The following is a 26916-nucleotide window of genomic DNA, read 5'->3' on the forward strand; positions in this document are numbered from 1 at the left end:
CATTTCAACCGAACGATTATAGTTTAGATTCGAACGATTTAACGATAATCTGAACGATAATCTTCCGGTGGAATAGGGCCCTTAGGCAAAGTGATCAATCAAGTCAGTCAATCTAGGAGTCGTATAACATTGACTGGGGATCTATATGCCAAGTCAAAAAGACTTCCCATCTGCAGACCGCTGTTTCGGGGTTGTTGCCCCTCTTCAGGGCAGAGCAAGGTGTTGGCCTTTAAGTCTCCACATGTCTTTATGATGGAATCTCCTTAAGGAGAATTAGTATCCCTTTGACCTATGAAAAAGTAAAAACACTTGGGGGTGAATTTATCTTTTGTTTGTTTTTTTACCCAACTTTTGCATCTTGCATTTTCTCCCATATAGCAATTTCAAATGCACAGAATCCCAGAATTTTTGCTGTCACGCACACTGGATGATGAATTTTACACTTTTGTTTTGTGGATTTTTCATTGAGTGGAGCTAGAAAATTAAAAAATAGGAAAAGCTTCTAGTCTAAAACAAGAGTATGGTGAAAATTGCAAACAAATGTTACAAATGCTAAGAAATATAACTAAATGTATCTAAGAAAAAAATGGGAAAAAAGCACCAAGACAGGTGCAAGTATAGTAAACCAATACAGTCTCTGTAAACATTTAGGAAGGGGGTGTTCTGAACCAGTAGTAGAAGGGGAAGGCTCTTTGATTTTTGCTATGATAGATGGGGCATATCTGTGATTACCCATTGCAGAATCCATTTACTTTAAAAATTCAGATCAACTGGTGTCATAAAGTTATACCTTATTTATCAGCTGCTGTATGCCCTGTAGGACATAGTGTATTCTTTCCAGTCTGACACAGTGCTCTCTGCTGCCACTTCTGTCCATATCAGGAACTGTCGAGAGCAGGAGAGGTTTTCTATGAGGATTTACTCCTGCTTTGGACAGTTTCTGAAATGAACGGGGGTGGCAGCAAAGAGCACTGTGTCAGCCTGGAAACAAAACACCCCTTCCTGCAGGACATACAGCAGCTCATAAGTACTTGGAGGCGGTCGATATGTGCCAAAAATGCACTGAAATTTTGACATGATTTAAGTTTGACCTATGTATTTACACACTCAGAAGTGTGTAAAATAGAGACTGGCATAAACTGCCCACAGTAACCAATCACAGCTGAGCTGTCAGCTCTGGTAAAACAAAAGCTGATCCGTGGTTGGTTGCTGTGGGCAGTTTACACCAGTGTCTGTTCTGCACACTTTGCTAAATCAGAGCCTGTGTTTGCACAGTTATAGTCTACACGGTTTAGTAAATCTGGTCCATAGTGTGTTATAGAATCAAGTATTTCTGTAAACACAAAGCAGGAGTTTATTAAGCTGTGAATGACGGTGCTGCAGATGGGAAGCAGCGTGCACTTCCCGTGTATTTGTGGAAACATCTGGGAGAGTCTGGGAATGGAGTGTGTGCTGGGGAGGAAGCGCCGGCTGCCGGTCCCTGGAGGTGCCTTATTGAGCTGTTCTCATGCGCCGCTCATTTTCATAGTAATAGAATATGTTAAGCTTTTCATTTTGCTATCATCTCCAGAGTGGGAAGATGATCCTCCGATCGCAGGCCTGACAAATACCATTATGGTTGTGATTTGCTGCAATTGTTTATATAACAGCGCTTGTCATAAAGAATAGCGTGTCACCTTATGTCACAGGCTGTGGCTTTCTGGGAAGTCATTTTACTGGATTTACATTCAATTTACATGGTAGAGTTTCTTCACATTGCTTCTATTCTTACAAGAGCCGTGACTACTTGACAGATCGATCTTGAGCGAGTTTGTAACGTATTACCTTATAATGGGTCCATCAAGCTTCAGCACATTACACCTTTTTATACTCATCCCTCTGGGACTGGGACTTTGGGAAATCCATGCATCAAAACTAAAGGCCCTTTTACATGGCCCGATAGCTTCACTACATCGATCAGTGAGATTGGCGCTAGTCACATGGTGCAATCATTTGCACAAAGTATCACTGGATTATTTGTGTGGCCCTTTATTTCCTAATTGGTTTTGACAAAAAATGCTGACCGAAATGAGGACTAAATACCGACCAAAATACTGTGTGTGAACGCTGCCTAAGGATGAGACTTGTTAAAGTGTAACTATTTTTACATAGTGTGAATCTAGCCTTTTAAATTGTAGCATCCATCTTCTTTCTCAATTTTACCTTAGTCTCTCTAACCAACTACAACCACCATCATACCCTGTCAGTCTTTATCTATCAGGGTATAATGAAAGTTGTAGTTTTGCAACGGCTGGAGGGCCACTGGTTGGGGAACACTCTCCTAGGGCATCTGGATCTTTACAGATCCAACAAGGAACATGGCTATTCCTCTGTAGGAACTTTGACAGATCAAATTCAAAGAGAAAACAGTGATATGAAAAGTAAACATGTGATGGATGGGAGCTGGCAGGAAAAGGAGGTGGATTTATCCCACTAGATGTTTCATCACTGTCACACTGGCCTAAAATCACCAAACACATGAAATTGTTAGACCAAATGCCAAAGGTAATCCCAAACAGCGCTATAGCTCAATGTCACAGAAGCCCATAGGCCCCGCCTATTTGACACTTGAATGGGTCATGAAAAATGTTATGGAAATAAAGACACAAAGATAACGTTCACAGATATGATTGTAATGCATTGAGATATACAGTAAACTTCCAGTGGTTTAATAGACAATTTGGAGGAGACAAATTCCTTGCCGTCTCCCTTACAACATCTAGTAACAATAGATAGAGACACCATAGAGGAAGAAATTTTCCACTCTACCTCCAGTGTTATATCTTAGCGGTTTTTACACCAGACCATTTGTCCCTATCTTGGAATCTCCCACTATGTTTTGTCTCTTTACCCACTGAAGGGCAATACAAGGAAGGAAGCCAGAGCCGAGAGGGACTTCCTGGTGTGATTGGCACAAAGCTAATGCAATGCTGGATACTTTCTTAAGGAAAGCGTGTTATTTTTATCACTGGAAAGTCTTACATTAGAAGATAATAACTGTTTACTCCTACATCCTCCTGCTTAATAAGATCCTGCTCCTTCTTCTCAGGAGGGGTTTGGTTGTACAATTTACACTTTGTAAAAGTTGTATGAATTTCTTAAATACAAGATAGTGTTACGCTACTGTAACCGCCAATTTACATGGCCAGTTCTTTTTGAAAATTTTAGTTTGTCGGCCACTCATCCCCCCATATAATAGGGGGTGTGCAGCTGACAAATGATGAACACAAATGGCCACACTAATGATCCAATTAGGTAAATAATGTAGCTCGGCCCGCACAATTGGTGAGCCTTGTAATAGACCACTCTACTGCTCACCTCGGCCTCTCTAATGGGGCCCTTACTCTGGTGCTGCTGCTTGAGATATACAAACACACTGTTATCTGGTATCCCGGGGAGACATCCATGCATGTCTATAGACACCTATATTGCTTTATCTTCCGATCACTATTATTCTGTTGATGGTGTGTGCAGTGGTATTGTACTGGAAAACAATTGCATCCTTCCATCAGCTTGTAATATCTTTATCCATTGTTTGTATGTTGTGCTGTACACAGCCGTCAGATACCATCCACATGATGCAGATTTTCTCACATGTAAAAGATAAATAGTCTTTACTATTTCATGTCTTAGGCTATGTTTACACTACGTGAAGAGACCGGCCGTTCCGTTACCCGGCCGGGTCACGGAACGGCCGGTCTCTACACGGATCATCCCGGCCGGTACTGCAGTACAGGCCGGATGATCTTTTGGCCGCAGTGTTCTTATGGGGGCAGATCAGCATGTGCCCGCATCAGAACCTCCCACAGCACACAATGAAGCAAGCGGCCGGAGCTGCTTGCTTCATTCTGTGAACTGACAGGTCTTTCTGCGGCCGTTGTTTGCGGCCCCGGAGTGTATACGATGTGCATACGCTCCGGCCGGGATCCCACAGAAGATAAGGCTATGTCCACACCGCACAAAGTATGGTCGTACTTTTACGTAGTGTGAACATAGCCTTACAATGTAAGGGTATGTTCACACAACATATAAGATCACTAGAAAATGTACCCGGCGCTGCCCGGGTATAAAGTGTCAGTGTCTTAATTAGATTTGTTCTAAGGTGCCCAGGAGGCCAAGCTAAAGGTATTGTTTCATCTGAGTTAATCAGTGGAATTAGTGTATACCTGTAGTGTATAGTTGGAGGGGTTCTGTATACCCACAATGTATAGTTTTTAGGGGTCTCGCATATCTGTAGTGCATAGTTGGGGGAGGCTGTATACCTATAGTGTATAGTTGGGGGGTCCTGTATACCTGTGGTGTGTAGTTGGGGGGGCTGTATATCTGTAGTGTATAGTTGAGGGAGGTCCTGTATACCTGCAGTGTACAGTTGGTGAAGGTCCTGTATACCTGTACTGTATAGTTTGGGGTTCCTGTATACCTGTAGTATATAGTTGGTTCTGTATACCTGTAATGTATAGTTGATGGAGGTTTTGTATACCTGTAGTTTATAGTTTGAGGGTCCTGGATACCTGTAGTGTATAATTGGTGGAAGTCTTGTATACCTGTAGTATATAGTTCGGGGGTCCTGTATACCTGTAGTGCATAGTTTGAGGGTCCTATATAACTGTAGTATAGAGTTGGTGGAGTTCCTTTATACCTGTAGTATATAGCTTTGGGGTCCTGTATACCTGTAGTATAGAGTTGGTGAAGGTGCTGTATACCTGTAGTATAGAGTTGGTGTAGGTCCTGTATACCTGTAGTGTATAGTTTTGAGGTCCTGTATACCTGTAGTGTATAGTTTGGGGTCCTATTTACCTGTAGTATATAGTTGGTGGAGTTCCTGTATACCTGTAGTGTATAGTTTTGGGGTCCTGTATACCTGTAGTGTATAGTTTGGGATCCTGTATGCCTGTAGTATATAGTTGGTGGAGGTCCTGTATACCTGAAGTATATAGTTGGTGGAGGTCCTGTATACCTATAGTGTATAGTTTTGGGGTCCTGTATACCTGTAGTGTAAAGTTTGGGGTCCTGTATATCTGTAGTATATAGTTGGTGGAGGTCCCGTGCACCTGTAGTGTATAGTTTTGGGGTCCTGTATACCTGTAGTGTCCTGTATACCTGCAGGGTCGTATTTACCATTAGGCACCCATGGTCTGGTGCATAGGGTAGCACCTTGCAGAGGGGCAGTACCCTCCCGTTCAGACTTGCCAGAAAATCTGGTGTCTTTTCGAGGGGGGTATGGCGGTATTGGTCAGGTCTGGTATAGCGGTGTTATCCAGTCACAGTATGGCGGTATTGGTCAGGTCCGGTATGGCAGTGTTATTCAGTCACAGTGTGTAGGTATTGGTCATGTCTGGTGTGGCGGTGTTATTATCCAGTCACAGTGTGGCGGTATTGGTCAAGTCTGGTATAGTGGTGTTATCCAGTCACAGTATGGCGGTATTGGTCAGGTGTGGTATGGCAGTGTTATCCAGTCACAGTATGGCGGTATTGGTCAGGTCTGGTATGGCAGTGTTATCCAGTCATAGTATGGCGGTATTGGTCAGGTCTGGTATGGCAGTGTTATCCAGTCACAGTATGGTGGTATTGGTCAGGTATGGTATGACAGTGTTATCCAGCTACAGATTGGCGGTATTGGTCAGGTCTGGTATAGCAGTGTTACCCAGTTACAATATGGTAGTATTGGTCAGGTCTGGTGTGGTGGTGTTATCCAGTCACGCTATGGTGGTATTGGTCAGGTCTGGTATAGCGGTGTTATCCAGTCACAGTATGGCGGTATTGGTCAGGTCTGATATGATGGTGTTATCCAGTCACAGTATGGCGGTATTGGTCAGATCTGGTATGGCAGTGTTATCCAGTCACAGTATGGCGGTATTGGTCAGGTCTGGTAAGACAGTGTTATCCAGCACAGTATGGTGGTATTGGTCAGGTCTGGTGTGGCGGTGTTACCCAGTCACAGTATGACGGTATTGGTCAGGTCTGGTGTGGCGGTGTTATCCAGTCACAGTATGGTGGTATTGGTCAGGTCTGGTATGACAGTGTTATCCAGCACAGTATGGCGGTATTGGTCAGGTCTTATGTGGCAGTGTTACCCAGTCACAGTTTGGTATACCTGTAGTGCCCTGTATATACATATACTGTATAGATAGAGTAGGGGGTCCTATATACATGTACTGTATAGATGGAGTAGGGGGTCCTGTATACATGTACTGTATAGATGGAGTAGGGGGTCCTGTATACATGTACTGTATAGATGGAGTAGGGGGTCCTGTATACATATACTGTATAGATGGAGTAGGGGGTCTACCAGTTATTACTGTGGATGTTGTAAGGCAGCTTCCCTAGCAACCATTGCTCCCTGTGAAAATGAAAGCAGTAATCCTATTGGTTGCTAAGGCTTCAACTGCCGTGTCTGCTGCAGCTAATTATATCACCTGTGTTTGCAGTGAGGGAATTTTCCCATTCATCTCTATGGGGCGCCTCTCTTTCCCCTCCCCCTCCCCTCCTGTACATCTGGCGGGGACGGGACCTTCGCAATAACCTTCCCGGGCACCCAATGTAGCTGTGTGCCAAATATGGGGTCAAACGGTTCAGGCGTTTGGAAGTCTATATGGGACAGACAGAAGGACAGACAGACAGACAGAGTTTGATTTTTATGATACAGATAAACAACAGCTGTAGTTGCAGGTTTTCACCCACGGACGTTATTTTATGAATTTGCCAGTCACTTTAATTGCTATGGAATCCCGGCTGGAGTGTATACACTCTGTCCGGGATTCCATGCGGCCGCACAAAAAACTAACATGTCCGATTTGTGCGGTCGCTATTTATTGAACAGCGGCCGCACAAGACTGACAGTGCAGACAATGTAAAGAGGGGCTGTGGCTCAACTTTACATTGTCTGCTGTGGGTAATTTGAATGTGGGCACACCCAAATGGGCCTGCATCCCAATTAAAAAGAAATTAAGTTCATCCAGCCGGTATGGCTGTGTCACAGAATGGCCGCTGTCATACAGCATGTGAACCTAAAGGAGTAAAATCTGTCTCAAATGCAATTACCGCCAGCTACCTCTATAGACTGTCAGTTCTCCTCCCATTATTACATGGGCACCAGACACTGTGAATGTATGACTACAATTTATTCATTATATTTACGCTGTGATCATTGCCTGAGGTCGACACTTTAAGGTTCATCATTGTGAATCTATCAAGGGAATAAGATATTGTTATTCATGGTCACATCCCTCACCTATTGTTTCCTTCCCTTGTAGACTGTAATACTTCATGGGCAGGGTCCTCTCTCCCTCCATATTGGTCTGTCATTTACAGTTCTATATTCATTGTACTTGTGGTATGATATGTACTTTAACATCTTATAGTTTGTACAGCCCTCTGGAAGGATGCTCCAAAAATAAATAATAATAATAATAATAATAATAATAATAATAATAATAATGTCTGAAAAATCAAGGCTTTGTACGAAACTATTGACTTACTAAAAAAAATCACAGTATAAAACCATTTGAATTAGAAAACAATAATCCCTGGACCTTTAATGGGGAAGTGATGAATGGGATACATGTACATGTTATATGCACTGTACCAGCCAGGGGAGACAGCATAAAGTAATGGTGAATTTACAGCTGCATATTCTAGGCCTGCAATGCCTGGAACTTTATAGAATATAGGGGGACACATATCAAGACTGGCGTAACAGTCGTAAAAGAAGCCCCACCCCCTCTTCCTCGGCCGATTTACTAAGAGGCATATGCTGGCCCTGTGCCTCCCATACCTCTTCCCCACCTTACCCCCACCACCACCTGCGGTTGGCGCATTCTCTCTGGTGTATGCCAGCCTTAGTAATGAATAAATAAATGAACTGATATTGTCTCACCTTACATAATACAATGGCCTATCAGTTTTATGATTTTTAAAATAGTCTGGAAAACCCTTTTTTTAATTCGTTGCTTTAATAAAATTATATTGCTTACAGTTTTTATTTACTTCCGTTGAGTGGCAGCAGTAAGGGGCGACACAGGACCCAGGGATAGCTGCTGCGCTCGGCTATACTTATTTTTAGGAGTGAGTTCAAAACAGAAACATTTTCCAAAGTTTTTCCATCCCAGTTTTGGCTAAAAATACTGACTGAAAACCATGAGTGAACCCGGCCGAACCTGTATTTACAACGATTAAGCCCCAGTCTTTTTGCTGGTTATCCCCATAACTCTTTTCCCTTGCCAGTCTGCAGTCCCTAGCTGCTTCCTGCATCTGCTGTCATTCATGCCTGTTCTCTTGCAGTCAGGAAGCAGAGGGTGGAATGAGGAGTGTGCACAGATGCCCCCCTCACCATCATGAAGTAATTACCTGATGTGCCCCCCCTCTGGTGTATCCTAATGTATTCATTACAGCAGATTAATTGCAGGGATTTCCTCCCTTGCAGAGCGGAGCAGCTGATCATTGTGTCCTCTCCGGAGTCTTTCCTTACAGCCCTTCTATCAGATTTAATGGCTATTCCCCAGGCAGCGTCCATGCATCACTCTGTGCTTCAGTCTTCTCTGTTCTTTAGTTATTGAATAAAGATGTAATTACAGAAGACCTGGTCAGAGCTAGAACCTTCATATTACATATCACTGCTTTGTGATTCCTGGTGTCCAACAGGAATTCTTCTAATGCTATATTATATATAAATAACATTCCTTTATGTTATCCTATCACATGGCTATGGCCTCTCGGCAGAGGAATAACATGAAGTTGGTGGACCCAGTGCAAAATCTGTCAGAGCGCCCCTAATAATACTTCAATTATAATAGTGACCCCTCAGTTTCAATGGGCAGATGATCAACCTAGCCTAAAGCAGTGATTTTCAACCAGTGTGCCTCGACACATGGTCGGGTGTGCCACGGGGAACGTTCCCCAAACTATGGTGCCCCTGTGTTTTGTTCCCTGGCAATGCGCAGCGATCAGTGGCGGATTATAATGTGGGCGGTTGCGTGGTGCAGCTCCCGATCTCCGCTGATTGGAGGAGCACGTCCGGGCCCTACGGGCGGCCAGTAGGTGAGGCAGACAGCAGCGGAGACCATCTCGGAGGAGGTGAGGAGGAAGGGGGGGGGGGGGGAGAGAAAACTGGGGATGGGGGAGAAAAACAGCGGAGAGAAGCAGGGGGGAGAGGAGTTTTGTGAAGAGAAGTATGGTGGAGAGAAGCATGGGGGAGAGAAGTATGGTGGAGAGAAGCATGGGGGAGAGAAGCACAGGAGAGAAGCAGGGGGGAGAAGTATGGTGGAGAGAAGCACAGGAGAGAAGCATGGGGGAGAGAAGCACAGGAGAGAAGCAGGGGGGAGAAGTATGGTGGAGAGAAGCACAGGAGAGAAGCATGGGGGAGAGAAGCACAGGAGAGAAGCAGGGGGGAGAAGTATGGTGGAAAGAAGCACAGGAGAGAAGCAGGGGGGAGAAGTATGGTGGAGAGAAGCACAGGAGAGAAGCAGGGGGGAGAAGTATGGTGGAGAGAAGCACAGGAGAGAAGCATGGGGGAGAGAAGCACAGGAGAGAAGCAGGGGGGAGAAGTATGGTGGAGAGAAGCATGGGGGAGAGAAGCACAGGAGAGAAGCAGGGGGGAGAAGTATGGTGAAGAGAAGCACAGGAGAGAAGCATGGGGGAGAGAAGCACAGGAGAGAAGCAGGGGGGAGAAGTATGGTGGAGAGAAGCATGGGGGAGAGAAGCACAGGATAAAAGCAGGGGGGAGAAGTATGGTGGAGAGAAGCATGGGGGAGAGAAGCACAGGATAGAAGCAGGGGGGAGAAGTATGGTGGAGAGAAGCACAGGAGAGAAGTATGATGGAGAGAAGCATGGGGGAGAGAAGCACAGGAGAGAAGCAGGGGGGAGAAGTATAGTGGAGAGAAGCATGGGGGAGAGAAGCACAGGAGAGAAGCAGGGGGAGAAGTATTGTGGAGAGAAGCGCAGGAGAGAAGCAGGGGGGAGAAGTATGGTGGAGAGAAGCACAGGAGAGAGGCATGGGGGAGAGAAGCACAGGAGAGAAACAGGGGGGAGAAGTATGGTGAAGAGAAACACAGGAGAGAAGCATGGGGGAGAGAAGCACAGGAGAGAAGCAGTGGGGAGAAGTATGGTGGAGAGAAGCACAGGAGAGAAGTAGGGGGGAGAAGTATGAAGAAAACAGGCCCAGGTTTCACACTGAGTGAGTATAAATACATTTAGAATCTATATTATTAACTATATGTATAATATGTACTGTTTTAGTGTCATTTTGTGCCATTTTGGTTGGTGGTGTGCCCCGGAAGTATAAAAAGTGTGCCGCGGCTCAAAAAAGGTTGAAAATCAAGGGCGTATTACACTTAGCGATTACCGTTCTCTATAACGATCGTTCGCCATCGATAACTACCAATTTTTTTAGCGAACAATTCTGAGGTTATTACATTCACTGATTACTGTTATGAACGATGGCTTTTACGTCGTTATATGGTCGCTAATGGTTCCTCAGGACAGCCCACACAACATGTTTTATCGGCGAACGACTTATTACACGAACAAATATCCGAACTACCAACAATAATTTTTCAACCAAAATGAACGATTTTTAATTTGTCGTTTTATTGTTGGGACACGGACAGATAATTGTTCATTTCGATCGTTTTAACGAATTTTTAAACGATAATTGTTCCATGTAATAGGGCCTTTAGAGAAGATCCTATTCCTTGTTTGCACTGTTACCACCTCTCCAGTAGAAAATAGGGACTACAACCCGATTACTGCTGATCTAAGTAGCCAGGCTCTACTGACATCTGATTGACATGACATCTGTGCTGGGAAAGCTCTCTGAAGTTTTCCATAAAGCCCTGTCCCATCATTTATAGGTAGCATACTCTCTACAAAGTCATGTCTGTAAAGCTGCATTAGTATCAGGCCATCAGTTCTCTGCCCACCCCCCCTCCTGTCATAGACGCTGATACTTAATTACAGCTGCACACCGCTGTGCACATCAATCTGTGGCTCCCTTAATGAATTTTTCCAAGCTCCCCCCTTACTTATTTTCCCACCATTCACCAAGACATCGCTGGATCGCCTACTCATTCCTTCTCCTCCTCTTCTAGCACTAGCACTTTTTTTTCTCCTGTAAAGTGATCTCAGCAGAGACTAATGGTCCTTTTACACGGAACGATTGATCGTTCGTTTTTGCACGTTAACGGTCGAATTCGAACGATAATCGTACGTGTAAACGCAGCGAACAATCAAGCGATGAGCGAGAAATCGTTAATTTTGATCTTTCAACAAGTTCTCAAATCGTCGTTGATTGTTCGCAAAAAATTTGCAGATTGTTCAGTGTAAACATTCTTTCAACGATTTCCTATATGTGTGAGATAGGCTTAAGCGATCGCAAAACGATCGCAAAACGAATATTCCGTACGATGTATCGTTCCCTGTAAACGACGATTGTTATAAAAAAAAAATCGTTCATTCAAAATCGTTAATCGTGCGATTGGGCGAATTATTGCTCCGTGTAAAACCACCATAAGGGCCCTATTCCACCGGACGATTATCGTTTGCATGATTGTTAACGATTAACAATCTCAAACGACCGCTATTGCGAAAGACCTGAAAACGTTCACTCATTTCCATGGAACGATAATCGTTACTTATGATCGTAATTGCGATCGTTTTTCTTCGCTATTTATTCGCTATTGCGTTCGTATCTATTGCGAACGACCGAACGATGTCTTATTCAATGCGAACGATTTGCGAACATTTTGCGAACGAGTAACGATAAAAATAGGTCCAGGTCTTATATAGTGATCAACCATCTCTCGTTCAGTCGTTAATCGTTAACTGCATTTCAACCGAACGATTATCGTTTAGATTCGAACGATTTAACGATAATCTGAACAATAATCGTCCGGTGGAATAGGGCCCTAAAGCCCCTATTCCACAGGTCGTCAGAAGAGCAAACGAGCGCTTTCAGCGCTATTCAGCGCGGCAGCAGCGAGCAGGTGAGTGCGGGAGGGACGGCCAGCCGATACGATATAGCAGCGTCTGCTGTCGACGCTCCTATTTAACGGAGCGACGGCAGCAGATCGCTGCTATATCAGTCGCTTGTTTTTCAACATGTTGAAAAACAAGCGACTGCAACGATCAGCCGACATGAACGATGTCGGCTGATCGTTGCACTCTATTCCACGGGACGATTATCGTTTGTAGCGGCCGATATCGGCCGAATACGGACGATAATCGTTCCGTGGAATAGGGCTGTAAGAAAGCAGGAGAAGATTTTTGTGAGTGACTGAATGGATGTGCTATGTACATAGACTACTGTATGCTTAAAAAGATTTATTTTACAATGTTATATGGGTATAGGGCGCCTCCGCTCAAAGAATTGACATGTGAATTCTTTGAGCGGATAGCAGATATGTCCTATACCTTACATTGAGATGCTGAGGCAGGCGGAATTCCGAGCGTAGTCCGCGACGGGGATTCCGCTCGGAAATTCAGCACTGCTTCCTCAGTGTGAACTGACCCTGATTTTATCTTCCGCCATTCTCTCCAATCAGAGACCTTCAGTAGTGTTCATCCTGAGACGCCTGCTTCATGAACACAAGTAGAGATTTGTGTCGCAACAGAACTATAATGCTGCTATTGCATCTACAGGAGAGAGGGAGCAGAGGGAGATGTAGCTCTGCGGAATATGTCCTCATCCACATAGCCGTAATTTTCGGTCTGCAATCGCGGATCCAAAAGAATAGTGTGTATAGAACACAATAAAGTCTATGGACCAGTGCACACAACCATGAATGCCATGATCTGTACATTTGCCTGGACCTAAAGGGGTTGTCCATCAAAAATATTTTTCTTTCAAATCTACTGTATGTCCTACAGGAAATGTTTTATTTTCAGACTGACACAGTGCTCTCTGCTGACATCTCTGGCTGAGACAGGAACTGTCCAGAGCAGGAGAGGTTTCTATGGGGATTCATAGAAAACCGAGACAGAGTTCCTGTCTCAGCCAGAGATGTCACCAGGGAGCTCTGTGTCAGACAGAAAATAAAATATATTTCCTGTAGGACATATAGCAGTTGATAAGTATGAGAATACTTGAGATTTTTTAATAGAAGTAAATTGCAAATCTATATAACTTTCTGACACCAGTTGATTTGAAAGAAAAAGATTTTCGCTGGACAACCCCTTTAATCAGCAAAAAATTTGATCTGCACTTTAGGCGACATAGAATTGATGTCGTTCTCAAATTCACAGCCAACTGCCTACCGCAGCCACCGATTGTGCATTAGTCTTGTACATGGATATGTGAATGAGGCTGTTTCACGCTAACATTTGTGCTTCTGTATTATGGATACAAGTCCTGGCCTGATCACCGGTCTGATGACCCGAACTGACAGCTGTTGTTTCTGGTCATCACTCCCATGGCCAGGATGGGCTTAGTGCCCAAAATACGGACACATAATAAGCTAGTGTGAAGTCACCCAGCATAGATTTTATACAGAATCCATAAAAACATTATTGGCTGCAGTTAGAGGTTGTCACTATTATAAATCCAGTATCTGTTAGACATACAGTACTATGCTGGTATAGAAAAACCTGGCCCGTTCCCTCCAAAAACAGCACCACCAATATCCAACTGCTATGTGTTGTATTATACCTCTGCTCCATTGAAGTGCATGGGGTTGAGCTGCAATACTACAAACAATCTCTACCCATGTGTGGTGCTTTATTCCTAATCCTTGAATAATTCCTTAAAAAAACCTTGACACTGGAAATGTTTAAGAAAAGTGCTTGTACATACAAAGGGTTAATATGATGACAGCAGCTATTTTCTAACATGTAAAAGGTTAGCAGTGTGGCATGGCTTGTAGCCGTCCAGCTGTTGGTAGCTGTCTTCATGTCAGCATTCCTGCTCTGTGTGTCAGCACTGGCTCAGTACAGTGGCATCCGTGCCGAATGTGCCCCATAACAATACACAAAGGTGGCCCTGTTTCCCGGAGGTGTTAGAAGTGGGAGTCAGGCTTGAGTCACTTGAACGGTTAGTTGTGGTCAGCGAAGATTTTACTTGCACTTACTCATAGAGTTTTATATAACTCTACAAGATGTGATCTTGTTGTTTTAACAGCTAATGGTTTGTGGGATCTATGACCTAGGACACCTACTATCTGTGCCCTTGTATCTCATTGGCATGTTAACCTGTTATAATCAGTGTGACTCTATTAGACTGATGCACAGGGTAAGTGAGCGCCAATGCTAGACCGCCAATTGTTTACAGGCTTGATAATGGTGCAGGCAGGGCTGCATTGTTGGCGATGTCTGTGCAGACCTTGCTTTCCTCAGCTGTTGGCCGCAAATCAGAGATGTGCGACCAATGATTTTTAAACATGTTGAAACACAATAATCAGCTGACAAGTGAATGTTTGCTTGTTTCTTAGCTGATCATTGTCTTTATTACACAGGGTGATATCCGCCTGATTCGAAGATAATTGCTCCATGTAATAGCATCTTAAGAGATCTTGTTGTTTTAACAGCTATTAGCGCTAATGGTTTTGTGGGATCTATGACCTTGGACAGCCACCAACTATGCCCATTGACTTTTATCTCAGTGTTATGGCAATCTATAATCATCAGTGCAGCTCTAATGCATATAATGTGCCCTGTACTAAAGTTTAGCTTTTTACTACAGTTAAAGGGGATATCCAGGATGGCTCTTTGGAGGTTTTTTTGTGATTGATTGTCAATCACCCCAGTACTCCTATTAGGCACCAATAACCCAGGATTAGAAGAATAAAGCCGCTTTCTTCCAGAAACAGCTCCACCCTTGTCCTCAGTTTGAGTCTGGTATTGCAGCTTAGTTCCATTGAAGCAAATACCACACAAAACTTGTGGTCAGCCGAAAGAAGAAAGCAGCTGTTTTTTTTAATCCTGGATAACTCCTTAAGGGTAGTTATGAGCGAACATCCCAATGTTCAGTTGGGATCCTGAACATAAAAAAAAATTACAGTGATCGGTTTGTGTTCGTGTAAACATTCACGAACAAATAACAAACATACAGTAGAAGTGTACATTTCGCTCTACGCACATGCGTACAGATTACCAAGTACAAAGTGTAAATTACGCAGTTGCGTACGCATTTTATTTGCATCCATTTGCGTACAGATTGCGCAAAGATTGCGTACGTTTTGAAATTTTTGAAAGCGTAAATCACGCAGTGGCGTACGTTTGCAAATTCGAATATGTTTAAAAATTATTGTTATAACCATTGCGAACATCGAACAAATTGTTTGCGATTGGTGAACATGAACAATTAGAGTCATGTTCGTATGAACATTTACGAATATGTTTGCAAATCACTACTTAAGGGTATATTCACACGGGCGGGCTCGCCGCGAGATTCTCGCTGCGCGCCCGGCAGGTCCTGGCAGTTCCCATACACTACATACTTGCTGCTGTCTAAACGACCGCAGCGAGTATGTAATTCTGCCGCCCTTAACCCCTTCTGCTCCCGGCCGGCTCCCCCGCTGTAAGCATACATTACCTGTCCTTGCTGCACGGGTCCGGCGTCCTGCTCTCCCGTCCGGCTAATCAGTGGCTGCAGCTGGGCAACACACTAATTGGCCGCAGCAAGTATGTAGTGTATGGGAACTGCCAGGACCTGCCGGGCTCGCAGCGAGAATCTCGCTGCGAGCCCGCCCGTGTGAATATACCCTAAGAGCCCTCAAAATTGGACTTACCAAAAAGTGACAACCTGTATTGTAGTCATTTTGAAGGACCCATTTTAATGTTGCATTCTTTTCAAAATAAATACATTGGGCTTGATTTACTAAGGTGTTCCCAGCAGCAAATTGTCAGGTTTTCGTAAATTTTTTAGTGGATCGACACATTTATTAAAGGTGTGCAACACATTTTGTCCAAAAACCCAGACAAACCCATCAGTTTTGTCCACAAACTTGCCAAGTGGGTGTCGTGGGTGTGTCCTTTAAAACCTGCCACAACCAGCAGATTTACTAAGCACACCGTCATTTTTTTAACAAGTTTTTCTCCCGGGATGGTCAGGTTTTAGTGGTTTTAGTTTTGTCCTGTGAATAACCTTCCAGATTTACATAGGGCGTGCTCAAATAAATTTGGCAGGAAAAAAAAACGGACACCTATGACGGCAAAACGGCTTATAATTTATGTCAATGAGGCCTATTGTGCCATTTGTGACAGTTTACAGAAAAAATATTTTAGGTTAGGAAAAGGATTGACAACAATAGGTTATTAATTGAATACATATTTTCTCCCATGTTTTTTTGGATCCATAGCCCTGGCTGCTGATCTAAGACACCACTGTCCAGAAGCAGCTCTCTATGTGTCACTGGGTGTGTGTGCCCAGCTGGTTATGTGTAGGACGTGTTAGTCAGTGTTTACAGCACGGAAGCCGCCCCTTGGCGTTATGCTGTGAGTGTGTGTAGGAAATCAGCTGTTGAGAAATGTAACTCTTCCTATTCTAACTAGGTGTAACATGCAATGTCCTCATACTGCAATCATACTGTATATTATATATGTTACAAAGAATTGTTTAAACAAGTATCCTATAGTTACACCTTTTTTGATAACTGAAGATTAACTGTCAGCATAAGAGATAAACAAATCTAGAGTATTGATTCGCCTTTGATTACCCGTGGCTGAAAATGTTGGATGAAGCCCTAAGGGGTCATTAACACGTCCGTAGAATTCCGTACGTACATGGATGGTGTTCTGCAGAGTGGACCTGGGAGCTCCCGCCAGACACCCGGCTGTGTCAGTACACTAGCTAGCTAACAAACACCCAAAAGTCATTTTCAGGACTAGTAATCTCAGTGTAAGAGTGCCTTGACACCTACCTGATCCGCAGCGGGTTTCACGCTGCAGATTTGCAGCGAGATCCGCTGCGGATCCAGTCCCATTCATCCCTATAGAGCACATACTTGCAGCGAGATTGACACCCCGCTGTGAGTATGTGCATTAACCCCCTGCCGCCCACAGCCCGCCGCTTAGAGCCTGCATGTCAGGCTCCCGGCTCTCATCGGTCCTGCTCAGCCTATCAGTGCACGGCAGCCTCACATGTGGACGTGTCAACGAGCAGGTAATGTATGCTCTCATAGTAACATAGTAACATAGTAAATAAGGTTGAAAGAAGAAAAGAGTCCATCAGGTTCAACCTAGGGAAACCCTACTGTGTTGATCCAGGGAAGGCAAAAACCCCCACGAGGCAGACGACAACCACCCCACCACAGGGAGAAATCTCTCCCCCCCCCCCCCCCCCGACTCCAATGGCAACCAGAACAATCCCCGGATCAACGTATCACTGGAAATCTAATGCCCATAACTTGTAATATTATATTGTTCAAGAAAAGCATCCAGGCCTCCCTTGAACTTATTTACTGAATCAGCCATGACAACATCATGTGGCAGAGAGTTCCACAGTCTTACCGCTCGTACAGTAAAGTACCCGCGTCGATGCTGATGATGAAATCTTCTTTCCTCTAGACATAGAGGATGCCCCCTTGTCATTGTTACAGACCTAGGAGTAAAAAGACCACTACAAAGATCTCTGTACTGTCCATTCATATATTTGTACATTGTGATCAGATCGCCCCTAAGACGTCTTTTTTCTAGCGTAAATAACCCCAAGCTTGATAACCTGTTCTGGTACTGTAACCCACCCATTCCCTTAATGACCTTTGTTGCCCTCCTCTGCACCCGCTCTAGTTCAGCTGTGTCCTTCTTATATACCGGTGCCCAAAACTGTACACCGTATTCCATATGTGGTCTGACCAGTGATTTATAAAGAGGCAAAACTATGTTCTCATCTTTAGCATCTATACCTCTTTTGATGCACCCCATTATTTTATTAGCCTTGGCAGCTGCTGCCTGGCACTGATCACTAAAGTTGAGTTTACTGTCCACCAATACCCCAGGTCCTTTTTGGAAGTAGTTTTACCCAGTGTTTTATTATTTAGCACATAACTGTATTTATTATTTCTATGGCCCAAATGCATAACCTTACATTTATCCACATTAAACTTCATTTGCCATTTCACCGCCCAAGCCTCTAGCTTCTCCAAATCCCTCTGTAATATGATATTATCCTCCTCTGTACTCATTACTTTACCCAGTTTAGTATCATCTGCAAAAATGGAGATTCTGCTCTGTAGCCCCTCAACAAGATCATTAATAAAAATACTAAAAAGAAGTGGACCCAACACTGACCCCTGTGGTACCCCACTAGTAACTAAAACCCAATCTGAATATGTTCCATCAATGACCACCCTCTGTTTTCTATCACACAACCAGTTACTTACCCATTTGCATACGTTTTCCCCAAGTCCCAGCATCCTCATTTTGTAAACCAACCTTTCATGCGGCACAGTATCAAATGCCTTTAAAAAGTCCAGATACACAACATCCACAGCCTCCCCCAGGTCCAGTCTATAACTTACCTCTTCATAGAAGCCGATCAGATTAGTCTGACAGGACCGATCCCTCATAAATCCATGCTGGTGCTGCGTCATAAGATTGTTTTCATTAAGATACTCCAGTATAGCATCTCTTACAAACCCCTCAAATACTTTACCTACTATAGATGTTAGACTTACTGGCCTGTAGTTTCCAGGATCACTCTTTGACCCCTTCTTGAATATTATTACAACATTAGCTATGCGCCAGTCCTGTGGAACAATCCCTGTCGTAATAGAATCTTTAAATATTAGGAATAACGGTCTGTCTAACACAGTATTTAATTCTTGCAAAACTCTAGGATGGATACCTTCTGGGCCCGGTGACTTATGGATTTTAATGTTTTTAAGGCGTCTCCCCACTTCTTGTTGTGTTAGGCAGGTGAGATTTATGGGAGGATTTATATTATCCCTAGTCATGTCGTCTGTCATGGGATTCTCCTCTGTGAATACAGTAGAGAAGAATGTATTTAGTAGATTGGCCTTTTCCTCTTTCCCCTCCACCATTGCACCCAGATTATTTTTGAGGGGATCAACATTTTCATTTTTAAGTCTTTTGTTGTTTATATAAGTGAATATAAGTGATTCGTTTTACTTTCTGTGGCTATCCTTCTTTCTGTTGCTATTTTTGCTTCTTTTATTTGCTTTTTACACATTCTATTCTTCTGTCTATAGTTGCTCAATGCTTCCCCACTACCTTCTTGTTTTAGTAGTCTGAATGCTTGTTTCTTATCATTTATTGCACCCCTTACAGCTGTAGTTAACCACATTGGATTTCTCTTATTTCTACTACGTTTATTCCCATATGGTATGTGTCGTTCACATGATTTACCCAGGATGCTCTTAAATATGTCCCATTTCTCTTGTGTACTTTTATTTCTGAAGGCATTGTCCCAGTCTATGTTCCCAAGGTCCTCTCTTACTTTTTGGAAATTAGCCTTCCTGAAATTTAATATTTTTGTAGCCCCTCTGCTAATTATTTTATTGAAGGATAATTGAAAACATACTATATTATGGTCATTATTACCTAGGTGACCCCCCCACCTCTATTTTTGATATTCTGTCTGGCCTATTGGTTAAGATCAGGTCCAGATGGGCCCCCCCCTTCTTGTTGGTTCCTGTACTAGTTGGGAAAGGTAATTATCTTTTACTATTTCCAGAAACACGCTTCCCTTCCTGGAGCTGCAGGTTTCTGCTTTCCAGTTGATATTTGGGTAGTTAAAGTCCCCCATAATAATGACTTCCCCCTGCTTCGCTGCCGCATCTATTTGTCTTATAAGAAGATTTTCTGACTCTTCCACTATACTTGGAGGTTTATAACTCACTCCTATAAGAATTTTATTTTTCTTCGTCCCTCCCCTTATTTCTACCCAAAGAGATTCCACATTATCATCACTTATATCTTCCCGCAGAATGGGTTTAAGGTGCGGCGGGCTGCAGGTGAAAAGGGGGTTAACGCACATACCAGTAGTGGATTATAATAGTGGCGTTTCGGGCGGCAGCCCGGGGCCCTAAGCTCCTGGGGGGCCCATGACCACCCAAAAAGATTTATACTTTCAGTGGTGTACTGTCTCCTGGCTGCACTTCCGCCATGATTTGCAAAAAATCACTGTTTTTTATGGCAATTTTGCACAAATCAGGACATCATGACATTATCTGTCCTGTACTATGAACGCCAGGCTAGTGCTGCCATAGTTACAGTGGGGTGGGGGGGGCCCAGGCTTGGTGAACAGCCCGGGGCCTATGGTAAAGTTAATCCGCCCCTGGCACATACTCACAGCGGGATGTCAATCTTGATGAACAGGAGGAACCTTAATGGGGTTTGTTACTCGATCAAGCCTTTGAGTATTTTATTGCTGGCTCATCTCTAGTGACCATGTCTTTATGCTACTTTGTTGCTGTCAGTGTAAAACAGATATATTACAGCATTCACTCTTTTTCATTGTTTTACAGGCTTTTGGTTGGGGCACCACAGGCATCAGCGTTACCAAATCAGTTTTCAAATAGAACAGGTGGGCTCTATGGATGTCCACTGACTGCAGAGACTGCAGAGACCAAAGACTGCACGCGGATTGACATTGATGACGGAGGTACAGTATGTTGGACACATTGAAGGAAAATTACAAAAACTTTCTAATACTTCTTTTTGACCAGTATTCACGAAGAACAAGAGATTAGTGAGGTTGTATGAGACAAATATACAACTATGCAAGTGTTAGTAAGTATGGCTATCCATACTGGGTGCCATAGCCGCTACTATTTTGTACAGCCCCTGTACAATTGTTGTCCGCAACTTGCCACTTTTTCTTATGGAAGGAAATGCAGACATCTTAGCAACACATCAACACACAGTTACAACCTGTTACAGCTTTTTATACTGACAGTAAAGAACGGGTGTGGTGTAGCTCTCTTCTTTAATCTTTCATTCATTAAACTGTTTCTGTAGCTTAAACCTATTTATCTCTACTAGTGGATCGGAATCGGGAGAGTAAAGAAAACCAGTGGCTCGGAGTCACAGTAAAAAGCCAAGGTCCTGGGGGAAAGATTGTGGTGAGTTACATTTTTTTTTGTTAGTTTGTTTTATATTGACTGGAATTTATTCTCTATTTTTTTATTTTGCAAAAGAGAAAGTAGGGACTGTAGGGACTGGACTCTCTCAGTCTTTGTTTAGGTTCTCTTTACAGTCACCACATTTAGCTTCTCACATATAGTTTCTTCCATGATTTAAAAAAAAAAAAATCTGTTACCATACTTATTGGTCTTTGATTCCCAAGAATCTACTCAAAGGTCTGGCATCAGCAAATCTCAAGTTTTCTATCTTAAAGGGAATGTGTCATCATTAGAAATGTTCCCAACTCAAGCATACTCAAATCCGACCGTTCAGCATTTGAATATCAGTGCCTGGAAAACATGGATACAGCCATAGGCCATAGGCCATAGGCTGTATCCATGTTTTCCCGTACTCCCTAGGGCTGCATCCGACTTCTTCAGCTGCTGGCATTCAAATGAACTCACCTCTAGTCATCATAGTAGCACAAAAAAATCAAGTTTACTTGCTGCTCTGTGGTGATCTAGCACATAAAATGGAAATACATTTTAGTTTGTGAGGTTAACACAAAAAAATGTGGAAAAGTTCAAGGGGTACTTTTGCAAAGCACCATATATAATAAAATAATTGTGAATTGTGAAATCTTGCAGTTTTTATTCTAGCCTAAAAGTGAGCTGAAACTTCCTGTTCTATCTGTGATGATAAGGAGGAGGCTGCTGGAAAGTGATCTGTACAACAATAGGCTAAGTTCACACAACAACCTAAAAAGGAAAAAGGCATCCGCTTTTGCGGTTAAAAAGACGTCCCTTATTACATCAATATTACATTAATATGCTTGACCAAAATGCATTGTAGTCTGTGGAATAACGGACGTCTTTTTCACACATTCTATTGAATAATGGACGTCTTTTGCGGCGGACGCATTTCATATAATGTGTGAAAAAGACGTCCGTTTTTCCATAGACTACAATGCATTTTAGTCAAGCATATTAAAATGATGCAATAACGGACGTCTTTTTAAATGCAAAAAGCGGATGTCTTTTTCTTTTTTAGGACGTTGTGTGAACACAGCCTTACAGTGAAAGGTGACAGCAGTAGATATACATAGTTATGTTACAATACTGTGCTGGTTACATATTATGGGGGAGATTTATCAAGGATAGATTCTTGCCTTCTCCCTGGCATATGGCAGCTGTATCCCCCGCTTGTCTGATTGGCGACTGGGGGCGTGACAAAGTGAGTAGGAGGTGTGGCCTCCTCCTGCGCCAGATTTATCAATTTATAAATGATGGAACAAATCATGTTACAAATCTACACCTCTTAGTAAATCTGGACAGGGAAAAAGGGTCGAGCTTTGTACACCAGTCTTGATAAATGTTATACCTATATGTCCTATGTATATTTATGGGATTCTATACAATATTAATGATATAATACATCCTACACTGTTCTTATTCCACATATCAGTCGCTTTTAATTTCATCATTGCATTCTGTTAGCTGACTAACTAACTTGTAAGTTTTTCCATTTCAGTTTTACCTTGTAAACTTCCACCGTGTATATGGGGTCAGGCGTATTGTTTATTTTGGTTGCTCTGGGATACGACCCCTCTCTCCCATACATGCTGTTGTCTCCCAGGACAATGAAAATAAACAGATCTGCTTGATATTATGTAGTTATGCCAAAAAAAAGGGAAAAGAAAGCCAAAAAGAGAAGTACATAAGTAGACGTTACATCTAACAAGAATTAAAACCAAGGCGTTAAAATGACTAAATGATAATAGAAACCTTTACAATACGTAGATGCTAAATCACCCAATTCTATCACTGGTGCAGGGGGTATAGGCTGGCGGATTTCCATGGATTGGGGTCATTGTCTTTCTTCAGAAAAGACATTTGGAGCCGATCAGACACCATACTTATGGCAGACATCTTACTTTGCACACCTGCTTAAAACTTATGCACAGTACTATATAGTTATTGAGGAAAATTCTCAAGATAATATATATGATTCAGTGCTGTTCCCCACTGCCAATTTTCTACAGAAACACTGCACCCAGAGTGAAAGGACCTTAGAAGAAAGTATTTCCTATGGAGGTATACAGAGGTAGAGTGGAGTCTCTATGTACTCAACAGAGGAAGGTCGGCATGTTTCAACTACCCAATCCAGGAGAAAAGCTGCGGTCAGAGCTGCTGTACCGGTTTACATCTTCTAGACATGAGCAAACCTTGAGATGCCTGAAAAACATGGATACAGCCATAGGCCATAGGCTCCTTATAGCTGCATCCAACCACCTGGTAATCAACTGCAGAGAGTTTGGGTCCGGATGACCCTGAGCATGGTTGAGGTTGGCTCATCTCTACCCTCTTCCCATTCGGAACACATGAACACCCAGGCAAGCCAAACGTTCTTGTGTATGGGATGAACCGGAAAGATAGCTGTTGGCAGCACAGATATCCTACATATAGCTATTCAAGGTACAAGGCCAGCTTAACCCCTAGGGGACACAGCAAGTTTTCATTTTAGCGCTTTTGTTTTTTCCTCCTTGTGTATATAAGGCCATATCGCGTGCATTTTTCCACCTAGAGACCCAGATGAGCCCTTATATTTTGAGCCACTAATTGTACTTTGCAAAGGCAGACGTAATTTGTGCCAAAAATATGCAGTGAAACCAGAAAAAAAAGTATATGTGTGGTGAAATTGAAAAAAAAAAAACACACAATTTTTTTTATTTGGGGGGGGGGGGGGGGGGGGGGTTGTTTTTACGCTGTTCGTCCTAGGGTAAAACTGACTTGTTATACATGTTGCTCAAGTTGTTACAATTACAACGATATTTAACTTGCATAACTTTTATTTTATTAGATGGCTTTTAAAAAATTAAAACCTTTTTTAAAAAAATATCTTCCTTAAAATTGCTCTATTACCATACTTAAAATGCTTTTATCCTTTGGTCTATGGGGCTGTGTGAGGTGTCTTTTTTTGCGCCATGATGTTTTCTTTATATTGGTACCTTGATTGCGCATATGCAACTTTTTGATCGCTTCTTATTACAATTTTTCGAGATTTGATGCGAAAAAACCCACAGGCCGTAGCCCGGGGTAAAAACCCTTTTAATTATTATCACCCCCCTAGTAAAAGTTAACTTTTATTACGTATCTTTAAAATAAATATGTGAACTTCTTTAAAACCACAACACACCCAGTACTCCTATCACTAGCTAATACTAGATGATATATAGGGATATAACTATCCTCTCTAACTAACTATATCAATCACTATCACAGTCTGCAGTCCTGTATAGAAGGTAACTAGGAGATACTGGATGTCTGCTATTTAAAACCACAAATAGTGCCCCCTCTCTACATGTTTCGTTGCCACAGCAACGTCATCAGGAGAAAAATTAGGCAACACTTGCTGCTGGTACTGGCCGATATTTATATCCACATCCAATTAGCTAGTATCATAGTACCGCCCCAAACACTCACCATGGTACACCAATAAGATCTTATTTTATTATAAAGAGACTCGCCCCCTCTATCAGATTGGTGGGCTAAAATGGACACACACGCCCACCTACTCACCCTCCAATCATCTCCATATGACACAACCCTGCATCATCTGAGTATCAGCGTCACGTGATCCATTGCGGTCACATGACTGCTACTATCGCGGAATCACTTCCGGGTTCCCAGTGTCATGTGATTACGCTGTGTCATCTGAGTCTCAGCGTCACATGATCTAATACACTCACATGACCGCTACTATCGCGGAATCACTTCCGGGTTCCCAGTGTCATGTGATTACGCTGTGTCATCGCGCATGTCACTGCACTTAGACTATATCCAATGCGCATGACACCTGACTTGGTGCTAAATTACACTCCATAGTCAGTGCGCATGACACAAACTCCATTGGCAACCCCTTTCTATGTATATAATAATGGTTATAAAGGGTGGATCAGCTAAATAAAATCAAAGATCCGTAATGTTCACAGGGTTAGGAATTCATGCAATATTATAAATATATGCCAATGGAAAAATGGTACACAAAATTAATGCATGACAGTGAACAACGCTAATAGTATATATAAATATATGTATAAGGGTAAGTATCAAAGTGTATAAGGGTAAGTATCAAATAGTGGATATAAATCAAGCTGTTACACTGATAGTATATATAAATATATGTATAAGGGTAAGTATCAAATAGTGTATAAGGGTAAGTATCAAATGGTGGATATAAAACAAACTGTTATTCTAGGGTCTAAAAAACCAAAAATCTTAGCCAGCCAGCAGTCACTTATCGTTCATCATCATTATTTGAAAGTATTAAAGGGACAGTGTCACATTTTTGATAATTTTTTAATGAAAAGTAATAAGTATAAATAAGTCTGTAGGATGTTTTTTTTTTTTTTTTAATGTAGTGTTTCAGTATTTTTTTCTAAAATGTATTGCTGCACAGGGGGCTGCCATGTTTATAGTGTCTGTGTGTGACGTCATTTCACGACACACACACAGACACTATACGGCACCTCCACATCATTGAAGTGAACCGACGGAGTCCGTCTGGTTCACTTCACTGGAGGCTCCGTCACTGTGTACTGCGCATGTGCATAGACATGCGCAGTACACAGCTACAGTACATGGGGCGGGTGGCGGCGCCATTTTCTTGAGGTCCCAGCCCGAGAACCGGGGAGGAGAGAGAGACCGCACAGTGAGTGGACAGGAGAACTGTGTGCAGCTCTCTCTCCCCCCCGCCCCCACGCCGGAGGGGGAGAAATTTAATAAACTTTTGCTTTGGGTGCCGGGACATTGCTATCACCCAGCAATGTCCCGGCACCAGTCACCGCAGCTCTCTCCTTCTTTCCCCCAGCAGCAGCTCAGCAGCGTTCTGTGGGGGAACGGGCTTGGAGATGCTGCGGGGGGAAGATGGAGAGAGTAAGGCTGATGGCAGGGGGAGCAGGGCACAGCAGCGTCTGCTGCATGCTGTCCCCCCTGCGGTTGCCGGACCCGAGAGCGATGGGGGCAGAGAGGAGGTGAGGGGATGATGGAGGTGAGGGGATGATGGGGCATCGGGGGGTCTAATCGGGGCAGAAAAATCCTATTCAGACCTGAGAGGGATCCGGGCAGCTGTCAGTGAACCGTGCCGGCGAGGACTGGTGGTGCGCGGGGCTCCCCCGCTCCGGGCTGTGACAGGAGTGGAATGCGGCCTGGGAGATGGGGCAGCCCCGGCGTCCAGGGCCACCAGGTGGAAACAGCGGCGGCGGCGGCGGCGGTGGACGCCGGGGCTGCCCCATCTCCCAGGCCGCATTCCACTCCTGTCACAGCCCGGAGCGGGGGAGCCCCGCGCACCACCAGTCCTCGCCGGCTCGGTTCACTGACAGCTGCCCGGATCCCTCTCAGGTCTGAATAGGATTTTTCTGCCCCGATTAGACCCCCGATGCCCCATCATCCCCTCACCTCCTCTATCACCCCCATCATCCCCTCACCTCCTCTATCATCCCCTCACCTCCTCTATCACCCCCATCATCCCCTCACCTCCTCTATCATCCCCTCACCTCCTCTATCACCCCCATCATCCCCTCACCTCCTCTATCACCTCCATCATCCCCTCACCTCCTCTATCACCCCCATCATCCCCTCACCTCCTCTATCATCCCCTCTGCCCGGATCCCTCTCAGGTCTGAATAGGATTTTTCTGCCCCGATTAGACCCCCGATGCCCCATCATCCCCTCACCTCCTCTATCACCCCCATCATCCCCTCACCTCCTCTATCATCCCCTCACCTCCTCTATCACCCCCATCATCCCCTCACCTCCTCTATCATCCCCTCACCTCCTCTATCACCCCCATCATCCCCTCACCTCC

General features: G+C 43.7%; 1 protein-coding gene across 4 annotated transcripts in view; it reads left to right on the forward strand.

Moving 5' to 3' along the window:
• The window catches only part of ITGA7 (integrin subunit alpha 7), a 114945-nt gene that overhangs the window by 27742 nt on the left and 60287 nt on the right, over nt 1-26916 (forward strand). For all 4 annotated transcript variants that reach the window (XM_069970069.1, XM_069970067.1, XM_069970068.1 and 1 more), the window contains exons 2-3: nt 20454-20590; nt 20971-21050. In XM_069970069.1, coding sequence (XP_069826170.1) covers nt 20454-20590; nt 20971-21050 — 217 coding nt within the window. The remainder of the gene's footprint in view (nt 1-20453; nt 20591-20970; nt 21051-26916) is intronic.

The sequence above is a fragment of the Dendropsophus ebraccatus genome, chromosome 5, assembly GCF_027789765.1.
Source record: "Dendropsophus ebraccatus isolate aDenEbr1 chromosome 5, aDenEbr1.pat, whole genome shotgun sequence".
Classification (NCBI taxonomy): Eukaryota; Metazoa; Chordata; class Amphibia; order Anura; family Hylidae; genus Dendropsophus; species Dendropsophus ebraccatus.